The sequence below is a fragment of the Tachyglossus aculeatus genome, chromosome 26, assembly GCF_015852505.1.
Source record: "Tachyglossus aculeatus isolate mTacAcu1 chromosome 26, mTacAcu1.pri, whole genome shotgun sequence".
Classification (NCBI taxonomy): domain Eukaryota; kingdom Metazoa; phylum Chordata; class Mammalia; order Monotremata; family Tachyglossidae; genus Tachyglossus; species Tachyglossus aculeatus.
In genome coordinates this window covers 9,270,530-9,281,990 of record NC_052091.1, presented here as the reverse complement: position 1 = coordinate 9,281,990, position 11,461 = coordinate 9,270,530, and the positions used below count along the sequence as shown (strand labels likewise).

The 11,461-nt window shown below is 42.6% G+C and overlaps 1 protein-coding gene across 5 annotated transcripts in view; it reads right to left on the bottom strand.

The window, feature by feature from the left end:
- Nucleotides 1-3,779: 3,779 nt before the first annotated feature.
- The window catches only part of IQCH (IQ motif containing H), a 164,092-nt gene continuing 156,410 nt past the window's right edge, over nt 3,780-11,461 (bottom strand). For 4 of the 5 annotated variants that reach the window (XM_038766817.1, XM_038766816.1, XM_038766818.1 and 1 more), the window contains 4 exons: nt 9,071-9,193; nt 7,961-8,022; nt 6,551-6,659; nt 3,780-4,773 (listed from right to left, as the gene is read on the bottom strand). In XM_038766817.1, coding sequence (XP_038622745.1) covers nt 4,651-4,773; nt 6,551-6,659; nt 7,961-8,022; nt 9,071-9,193 — 417 coding nt within the window. In that variant the 3' untranslated portion in view covers nt 3,780-4,650. Of the gene's footprint in view, nt 4,774-6,550; nt 6,660-7,960; nt 8,023-8,881; nt 8,949-9,070; nt 9,194-11,461 lie in introns of those variants that run through there. The other variant, XR_005456323.1, reaches the window with a different exon arrangement.

Sequence of the window (11,461 nt, the reverse complement as noted above, 5' to 3'; positions counted from 1 at the left end):
TCGTTAAGTGCTTACTATGTGTCAAACACTTTTCAAAGTGCCAGGGAAAGTGCACATTAATCAGGTTGGGCACAGTCCCCGTCCTGCATGGTGCTCACAGTCTAAGTAGGAGGGAGAGCAGATATTTAATCCCCATTTGACAGTTGAGGGAGTGAGGCACACAGAAGTGAAGTGACTTACCCAAGGTCACATGGCAAGCGGTTGGCAGAGCCAGCATGAGAACCCAGGTCCATGCTCTTTCCACTAGACCATGTTGTTTCTCTGCGTTTGACATCCAACCTAGGTAGAATGCATGGAGTAAATGAAAGTTCTGGTATAGAGAAAGAGCTGTGAGATGATTTCAGGCCCCTATCTGCCACTAGATTGATTAAACTTTACCAAATGAGGAAAAAATTCACTATGCTTTTTTCTCCTGTCATCTTTTCCTTTGCAATTTAATTGTATCGTTTCCCAAACAAGACTTACTACAGTTAAACACATTTTCCAAAGATGAACAAATCTGCTGATGCACGTTAAAGCCAGAGGAACAGTAAAATAAAACTAATGAACATTTACATTTTTGGAAATATAATTAATGTATGGTTGAGGAGCTCAGAGAGATAAACATTTAAATGTTAAAGTACTTGTTACCTTCCCCACAGGGACATTGTGAGGATTAATGAGATGGCATATGTAAAGTGCTTTGAGCTCTTCTGGAAGAAAGGTGCAGAATGAATACAATTATTAGTGTTGTTATTGGATGATTGGTAATATATTAATAGTGAAAACAATACACATTTTTCATATGACAAGTCTTTTCAGAGGAGAGCACTTGTCAAAACACTGAACTAATTTCCCTTCAACTCTGATAAGCATGCCAACTTCATGAGCTCATCTCTTGAACCCAATTCTAGTTGCTCTTGTTTCTCTATCACCTTTGCTGCAAGGCAGGGTATCTTCCGAGGGTTGCCTGACTGACCTTGGGAAGTGCCAAATCCTGTCAACAGGGCCAGCAATAGATCAGTGGATTCTTTGGCAAAGCATGATGGGAGAGAACTGAGTGGTGGGTTAGGGGCACGGCCAGCTTCAGTCGATAAGCAGAGCAAGTTGTTGCCTCGGGACACCATATGGCAAGGCCAATTGTGGGCCACTCTTCAAAGATGGAGCCTGGATGGAAATTCCTGGCAGAAGTCAGGGTCATGGTGCCCAGCTGTCCTGGAAGCTTGGTTGAAGGACAGCCAGGGTGGGGGCAGTGAGGATGGGGTGACAGAGAAACACCTTCTTGCCAAATGTTGCAAGTGACATCATTACATTACACTGAGTGCCTGTGCAGGGATACAATTATGGAAGCATGATGTGATGTGTCATGTGGCCCTTGGGAGTGGGTGTCCATTTTGGTGTCACATCAGGAAAGCTGAATGGCTGAAATCAGGCCTGCCTGAAGAGGTTGGAACACTTAGGCTCACTGTAGGCAGGGAACTGGTATACCAACTCTGTTATATTGTACTCTCCTAATAATAATAACTATGGTATTTGTTAAGCACTATGTGCCAGGCATCTGTAAAATGGGGATTAAGCAATGGGGTAGATACAAGGTAGATACAAGTCTCTGTCCCACATAGGGATCTCAGTCTTAATCTCCATTTTACAGAGGAGGTAACTGAGGCCTAGAGAAGTTAAGTGACATTCCCAAGGTCACAGAGCAGACAGCTGGTGGAGCAAGGATTAAAACCCAGGTCCTTTTGACTCGCAGGCCCAAATCATTCATTTGTTTGGATTTTCTAAACATCATCGAATACCTTACTTTTTGTAACACGCTTAGTAAGCAGTATCCCATCAGTGATCTCATTTTGTCCTCACATCTCTGGGACGTAGGAAGGCTCCAGGATTCTTATCTCCATCTTACAGATGAGGAAACAGAGGCCCAGAGAGGTTAAGTGATTGCCCAATGTTCACAAAGCAGACTGGGGACAGAGCAGGGACTAAAAGCTAGGTCTCCTGACTCCCAGCTTCATGCTCTTTCCATTCTTGTCTTGTTTTGTCGAGTTGTCTCTGACCCATAGTGACGCCATGGACACATCTCTCCCAGAACACCCCACCCCCATCTGCAATCGTTCTGGTAGTGTGTCCAGAGTTATTATGGTAAAAATATGGAAGTGGTTTACCATTGCTGCCTTCCACGCAGTAAATTCGAGTCTTCACCCTTGATTCTCTCCCATGTCGCTCCTGACCAGCACAGGTGAGTTTTACTTGTAGCAGTTTGCCTTCCACTCACTAGCCACTGGTCAAGCTAGGAATGGAATGGAATGGACAGGCCTCTGCTTGACTTTCCCTCCCCATGGTCAAGACTGGTAGAGCATAGGAAACTTTCCAGGTGTGACCCTGAGAGGGGACTCTTTCCATTAGGGCATGCTAAATAATTATAATATATTATTATATAATATAATAATCTAACATATAATTATACTATAATATATAATTATACATCATTTACAATGATAATTGTGGTATCTGTTAATCAATCAATGGTTATTTATTGAGTGCTTGCTATGTGCAGAGCACTGCACTAAGCGCTTGGGAGAGGAAAATACAGAATTAGCAGACACATTCCTTACCCATTAAGTGCTCACTACGTGCCCAGCACTGTACTAAGGGCTGGGTAGATACAAGATAATTTTGTCGGAAACAATCCATGTCTCACGTGGGGCTCACAGTCTGTCTCCTCTAATATAAGATTAACTAGACAAATGGATTTCTTGTAATATGCTGTCCAGCCGTTTTCCTTTCCGCTCATTCCTAACAAATTCAAACCTTAAATGCTACATTTTTTTCGTCCCCACAGTTCAAAATGATGAAGTCTAAACTGTGTCCCTGCAATCTGCAAGTCATCTGAGAAGAATCCTCTTTCTAAGATCTTTTTTTGTGATGCCTCACTAGGACAGGCTGGAAACCATATGAAATCGCTTTTAGATCTCTCATTTGGAACAGGTCCACCTGGGGTCTTTAACTGTGAAGCTGAGAATTAGAAGGCAACGTCGACAGTTCCAGCCCCCGCCTTCAGAATCGTCATCCTGTGCCACAGAAATGAATCTGAGAATGAATTGACATTTCGCGGTTCTCGATGAATAGAAGAAACGAGGGCATAAAATGACAACGTTGGAGATAAGTGACATCGTTTGAGGTATAAGCAACACAGGCGTCCAAGGTAAACAAGAGTGAACTGATTTCGCTCTTACCGGTTGCCAGCGGCTCAGAGATGCTAATCAAAATTCAAATGGAAAAAAACCCCTTCCCAAATAGATTTAACAGTTTTTACTGTTAAGAAGGGTTTCCCACCGTGTGAACCATTCCACTGCTGTGTTGAACCAAACCGAAACAGTTTTCTTTTAAAGTCTAGAGCAGATGAGAGACATAAGGACACAGAGGGTTTCATTTACTCTCAGGACGCTACTGTGCCAGTGAACTAATGAGTCTCTTGGACCTTATGTTGCTCTGGCTTGAATTGCAGCTTGACGCTAATGGGTCTGGGTACTTTCTATCAGTCAAGTGTCTGGACAATGGATTTCTGATATGGATTGGAGCTATCTGGCAAGAGAGTAGGGTCGTCGCTGCACCTAACTCAGGCGGGAAACCTGGCTAATTAATGCATTTCCAACTGCGGTGAGACAAAGCCCAAGAAGTCAGCTCGTTGTCTTTTCGCAAAAGTCTGGCCTGTGGCTGAAGTGGATGAAATCTTACAGAATTGCTGAAATCTCTTGGAAAAAGAAAAAAAAGCCCTCTCAAATACCTGTTTTTATTGAGATAAAGTTTATTTGAAAAAAAAAATCAGCATTCATTCGATGTTTTGATTTGCGTTTTTAAATACTTCCTCACTGAACATGGATCATAGTCGTGCCCATCTGGTCTTTGAGGGGTATGCTCTGGAACAGTGGATTTTTAAAAATCATAAAAGATTTTGGGGGCTTCATGACACTACACATCCAACCCCATGAAGGGAGAGGATGGAGAATGTTTACTGAATCTTTAGGGCCGGGGTTTCACTGTAACTTCAAATGAGAGTGTATGCTGCCACTTATGTCAATTCTGCAGCCTCCATTAGTTAGATTTTATCCTGCCAGGAAGCTTCCCTTGGAAGGTGGCAAAAAACAAAACCAAAAAACCCAGAGGCTTGGCCCTAGGAAAAAGTAATAAAGAAAAAGGGTGTCTTTTCTCACCTAAATTGTCTAATGTATCTAACTTGTCTAACAATTTAGGTTCCCAAAATGGGTGATGATGAATAGCCTCCAACCTCATGGGGGAAAAAGAAAATAATTAGGAACAAGTGAAAAATCCTTTATCTGAATGTACTGAAAGTATTTATCATGCTCAAAAAATAACTTCTAAGAATAGAGCTACTGGAAAAGTGTTGCTGGGTTTATTATGCTTTGATGGGTAGCAAAATTTTTTGGGATTCACCACACACAATTTAAGCATAACAGAGGGTGGCAATTAGAATGGAAAATTCAGGTCATTATGCAAAATGAACAAGAAATACTCTTCTCATTTCTAGTTTCGACGGGTTCTAAATCGGCTGTTAGTGAACTTGGAAAATTGACCTATTCTTTTTCCTTTGGCTTCCTAAGAGTGAGATACTCGTTCTTTCCTACAGCTCCACAAAGAAGAATCCAGATTTCAAATTGTGATCAGTTCTTTATCAGAAGGGCCTGTTACATTGTTCGCCTCCTCCTCCTCCTCCAACTTCAGTTTGTTTTCTGCTGTAATTCCCAGGATTGTTTCCATTTCATCAATGCAAGACTACAATGAAGATTAAAATCACACACATTATTTAAATCACTATAACCCACCCGAGTTCAGCAATGACAATGATAATATTTATTAAATGCTTTCTGTATGCAGAGCACTGTACTAAGCATTAATGTCAAGCAGTGGGGACAGATAAGCAATAAAATATAGGAAGAAGGAAAAGTGGAGATGTGGAGTTCGCCGAGTGTTTGAAGTTCCCTCTAGACTGTTGGCTCATCGGGGGCAGCGAACCTGACTGATAATTCTGTCGTATTGTATTCTCCCAAGCTCTTAGTATAGTGCTCTGCACAAAGAAAGTGCTCAATAAATACCACTGATTGAACGACTGATTTTGCTCCTTTGAATTTGGGGTAGTCTTGCCACTCGCAAATTATGACAGGGTCACAGGGAAGAGATTGTAATACAAAAACCAAGTCACTCCACAGAAAACAAAACAGAATCTCTCCCCCTTTAATTAAATTATTCATGATTTTCCAGGTATGACCATCATCCCCTGGGGAATGTAGAAGATGTTCTACTTAATTTCTGTTTTTGCTATTTCTATCTGACAGAAAAGAACATTTCTAGAGGGAAAATCAGGGAACGTAAGGGGGAAAATATGTTAGGTGGTCCACTGCCAAACAACGGAATCGATATCACAAAGGACACCATCACGGTGCTATTTCCAGAGACAGAAAACTGGGATGGGAGGGCCATCTATCTGACCTAATAATGCATCCACAAAGTGGACACATCTGGCATGACTCAATCAATCAATTAATCCTATTTACAAAGTGCTTACTGAGCAGAGCACTGTACTAAGCCCTTGGGAAAGTACAATGTAACAGAATTGGTAGATACTTTCCCAGCCATGACGAGCTTACAGTCTAGCATGATTCCTGAAAAATAACTGTACATTATGGACAGCAAAGACTGCAGCAGAGATCAAGACAACTGTTGTCCAGGGGGTGGCTCTACGGTACAGTTGGCCACTGGAATCAATCAATCAGTGGTATTTACTGAGTGCCTACCGTGTGTAGAGCACTGTACTAAGCACTTGGCTGAGTACAGGAGTTGGTAGACATGTTCCCTGCCCAAGATGAGCTGTTGTCCCTTTGCCATAAATGGGGACTGCCTGTGAAAAAGAAAAAGCCTGCAAGTGCTCTCAGCAATATGATGCACTCCCACCTGGCCCGCTTGCTCATGCGTTACATTCTAGACTGTAAGCTTGTTGTGGGCAAGGAATGTGTCAGTTTATTGTTCTGTTGTACTCTCCCAAGTGATTAGTCCAGTGCTCTGCACACTGTAAGTGCTCAATAAATACGATCGACTGACTGACCGACTGCACTCCCTGCCCCAGTGGAACAAAACTGGCAAGGAGGAGAGGGCATGAGTCGTGCTATACAAACAACTAGCACTGTAATCAACGCCTTTATGCAGGTTCCAGATGGGAGATGCCATCATTTAGAGAATCTGCTTATTTTCCTCCAGTGTGAGACCCAGTGAAATCTTTTACTTCCACATCCGGAAACTACAAGTCTTGGGAATTTTGATTTCAAAATGGCCACCAGGTAAGGCCAATTTACTCTATTTCAAAGAGAAAGTTTCCAACTATTAAATTTAACTAACAGGTTCAGTGGGAACCTTGTAATATTGACCCTACACATTGTAAAATATGTACTGCTAACAATAAAAAAGGATGGTTTAGCACTTGTTTACAATACCGCATGAGGTATTCTCAGCCCTTGTACACAAATTAACCAGGATCGTTAGTTAATTAACACCTCACCTTAAAATTGGTCTTGCCTTGCATATTAGGTGCTGATATTTCTTGATGGATGATGAAGAGATTGTGGGCAAAGGTCATGAGGACCCCCTGGAGATCATCTCCGATTGTTCTGTTAATGATATCCAAACAAATGAGTTTACCAACGATTCCCCTCACATGCTTAAAAACAATCACCCTCTCATTTGGGCCTGTCTGGTGATGGAATTTAATGAGTATTTTCAATCTCGCAAGGTGGCAATCTTCAGGGAGATATGAAAGATGAGGCTCCATTTTAACTTGTCAACCCAAAGGATTTGTGTAATAAATATATTTCATTAATCAACTTAGAATATCACAATGGGTGCAGTCATACAAAGCAAGGGGACAGCAGGACAGCTCAGTTCATTTTCTTGATGGTCAAATTAGTTGGGGAGAATTGTTGCACTTATATGGGTAAGTATGTGGGTGTGTGTGGGGGGGTACTAGGTATGTCTTTTGTCTTTAAAGATAACACTACAACTCTAAGTTCTTCCTCGGGTGGCAGGATAAAGGTTCAACAAGCACAGTCCTCCACAGAGCCAGCTTTGAGGTTGGTGAGACAGGCAGTGTTTAGGAATACCTTTCCTAGTCCCTTTCCCACTTCATAATAATGGTTGTATTTGTTCAGTGCTTACTATGTGCCAGGTACTAAGAGCTGGGGTGGATATAAGCAAGTTGGGTTGGAGAGAGTCCCTGTCCCACGTGAGGCTCATAGCCTCCATCCCCATTTTACAGATGAGGGAACTGAGGCCCAGAGAAGTGAAGTGACTTGCCTAAGGTCACCCAGCAGACAAGTGGCAGAGCCAGGATGAGAACCCATGACCTTCTGTCTCCCAGGCTCATGCTCTATCCGTGCCACTTCTTACCCTATTAATGTGTCCCTAAATAAGGTGGCTAAGAGACAAAGGATGTTACTGGGTGCTGCTTCTGCCTTATCAGTGATTAAACAACCAAGATCCTGTGCTGTCTACTTGCACAGGACTAAATGCCAATGAAATTCAGTAGCACATCTCCTGAAAACAGAGATACAGAGATATATTTGAACCGAGGTATTTTGGAGATGGTTGTTTTATACTTGCAATGAACAGTATTTATCTTTAGGAGCTTAGGTGTTCTCTCTGGCATAGGTGAAGGTTGTTGACCAGTTAGCACTTAGTACAATGTTCTGCACACAGAAAGTGCTCAATAAATAACCACACACTCTCAATTATTTCTTGGAGAAGTTTTCCTAGGCAAGATCACATGCTTAACATTTGAATGAGTTAGAGCCACTGAGCTGCCAAATTATCTCCCCCAAAATCAGTAGTTTCACTAAATGGCAGAGAATCCTTTTTGGTTTTGAGTCATCCGTTTCTTTGCTTATTTGACATTGCATCGATCTTTTATACTTACAACATTCCCAACCTCTGTCTCTTCTGGTTTTCGTACAACATAAAAATTGTTCCTTGCTTTTCCTGTTGAATCAAAAAAGATATTTTATTTTGTTTAAAGGCAATACAGAGGAACTTCTTTCTAATCAAGTAACCAAACCAGCAAAATAATGTCTTACAAAGAGTACCAAGGATCTGTCGGTTCAAACTCCCAAGCTCCCGCTTTCCTTCGGCGACAAAGACCTTGGGCCTTTCCGACAGCCATATGAAGTTATGAAAATTTAGCAGGACATCGAATGGTTTAGGAGGGAATATATACTGACAGTTTCTCAAGACCCATCTCTTCAGTCTCAAAAGAACAGTAGGGCATGCCGGTAGGCTCTGAGAGTCTGGCGATGCACCCAGAGATCAGGAATGGGATGCTTATGGCACATCCTGACAACAGGAGGCATTTTAATATCGCGTTTCTACCATTGGCATTTATGAAAGAATGTAGGGTATATTTTGATTTGGCTTTTCATTTGTATGCTCAGTTCCTTATTAGGATGGGGCACTTCAAAATTGGAACCTGTTGTACGGGGTGCCTGAGAGGACGGGGGTACGAGGAAGGGAACACAATCACTTTGGAGGAAGAGAAGAGGTGAGGAACCCCCACCAGAGAAATGCTCAGGGTTTGGGGGTCTGAACGGCCTTCCACGTGATGTCATCAAGGTATGCGACATATAAAATAACAGCGTCTTACAGACCGTAGAGTATACCCACAGCATAGAGAACGATGAATGGAAGGGGAGGGAGTAGCACCTTTGTCCCTGCCTGAAGCTGACCCTGTGAGGCAGAGCATCGGCCTCTGTGAGGACAAAATAGCCAATTCCAAGAAGATGGGCCATCCACGAGTCAGGACCATGTGCTCTATGAGAGCCATTGATGAAAACAGACATCTCACCTCTGTTGGGAAGTGCGGTGACCGCAGGCAGCTTCGAGTGACGTTTGGGTTTTTAAAAGCCTAAAACCTGTCCAGGAGAGGGTGAGGATTAGATGTGGCCATTAGGTCACCGGGTCAAACTGGGCTGGGCCTTCCCTTTCAGTGATTCACGCCAACAGCTGGAACTTTGAGAGGGTTTGGCTTTCCTACCTTGATGTCGAAGCCAATGCCATGTCCCTGGCACATCTGGAGGAAAACGTAATAGAAGACCAAGGAGAGGTTGGTGTGCCTCAGCTGGGAACTCATCACGGCCCATCGATGGTTTTGGGGGGGCTGAAAAAGACCGGGTGCCCTCCGTTATGACCCGTTTGATAGCCAGCCCCTACGAAGAGCCATTTCATTGGAAGATCTTTTCCTCATCTCACAAGCAGCATGGCGGAGTGGATAGAGCACAGGCCTGGGAGTCAGAAGGGTATGGGTTCTAATCCCGGCTCTGCCACTTGTTTGCTGTGTGACCTTGGGAAAGTCACTTCACTTCTCTGTACCTCAGTTACCTCATCTGTAAAATGGGGATTGAGACTGTGAGTCTCATATGGGTCAGAGATGGTGTCCAACCTGATAAACTTGTATCTACCATTATGCTTAGCAAAATGCTTGGCACATAGTAAGTGCTTAACAAATACCACAGTTATTATTATTACATTAATGTAATTAGCTCATAATTTCTGAGGGGTGAGGGTGGGGTGAATATCAAGACCTTAAAGGGGGCAGATCTAATGTAGGACTGAAGATTTTTGCAATATTTACTGAAAATATCTCAAATGAAATATTCAGACAAAAAAGTATAAGAACCTGGCAACCATTCAGTACCTTTCAAATGTAAGCTTGACAAATAGCCATATCTTAATCAATTCCCTTTCTGGCCAAAAATACCTGGACTGTAATTTTCAGGGAACTCATTTAGTTTAGCTAATACACCGACTCCCCCATTTCCTTTGCTGCATGGGTTCACGGAAAGAGTACAAGACTGGGAGTCAGGAGACCTGGGTTCTAATCCTGAATCCTCTAATAGGCTGCTGTATGTTCTTGGGCAACTCACTTAACTTCTCTGTGCCACAGTCTCCTCATCTGTAAACGGGAGATTGAGTTCTACTTCTTTCTGTTTATAGGGCAGAGACTGAGTCCAACCTAATTTTCTTGCGCATGCCCCAGCGCTTAATACAGTGCTTGCCACAGAGTAAGCACATAACACCTATATATAACTATCACACGGCGACCAGTAATGAGAGTTTACAAACCGAGGATCATTCTCCCTTGGAGAATTACTGACTTGAAGCAGACAATTAAGGGACTTCCAATCAATACATGTTTCTACTTTTACAGGAACAGAATTCCATAAATACACAGGAAACGGTCAACCTCCCTCAAAGTCAAAGAGTGATGCTGCTGAACTTCAGCAGAGGGCTACAATGACATAAAATATTAGCCTAATTGGGTCCTGAAAGAATAGGCCCTCTAGATTAGACTGTAAATTCATCTCTGTAGACTGTAAGCTCGCTGTGGGCAGGGAACGTGTCTACCAGCTCAGTTATATTGCAATAATAATAATAATAATAATAAAATTGTGGTATTTATTAAACACTTACTATGTGCCAGGCACTGTACTAAGTGTTGGGGCGGATACAAGCAAATGGGGTTGGACACAGTCCCTGTCCCATATGGGGCTCACAGTCTCAATCCCCATTTTACAGATAAGGGAACTGAGGCCCAGAGAAGTGAAGTGACTTGCCAAAGGTCACACATTAGACAAGTGGTGGGGCTGGGATTAGAACCCCCGCCTTCTGACTCCCAGGCCTGTGCTGTATCCACTAGGCCATGCAGTACTCTTCGAAGTGCTTAGTATAGTGCTCTGTACACAGCAAGAGCTCAATAAATACCATTGATTGACTGAACGATTAGGCAACTGACCGGTCAGCCAATATTGAGTATAACCACCACCGGGAGTATACAAGGGTGAGCATTCTGCTACCCAAACCCACAATATCTCCTGAAAAAAAAAAAAGGAGCAGAAGCCAGAGTTAACTGCAAGTAAACGTGAACTGTAAATACTCCAGAATTCTATTGTGGTTACTGAGCATGTAATTGCATGGTAATTACCATGAATTCACAAGACAATTCCAAGTTTATTTTTGTCTTCTAAACTTGTCTTATACTCCCATCGTAAAAAACCCGAGAAAATCCAGGATTAGGCCTGAGTCACTAGGAGAGAAAGAAATAGGCATTTGGAAAACTGGATCTGGTCTAGTGCAATGTACCTATTTCTCAAGCAGGTGAGAGGTGTGAGAGGTTCCCTATCTCACCATTATTTTGGTGGATGTTGGATGTTGAGTGGATGTTGAGTCCTGGGTGGTGATTAAAACCAAGGGCAGTGCATCTTTAGGTTTCTTATTTTTTTTGCTGAAAAATGGATTCTGGCTCTTACTCCTAAAAACTAGGAACTGGTATACCAAAAGACTGCAGCCTGGAAATGTATTTTGCATCTCAGTGTGAATAGATGCATAAAAATATCCTGTCAAAGCAATTATGAAAATATCCTAAATT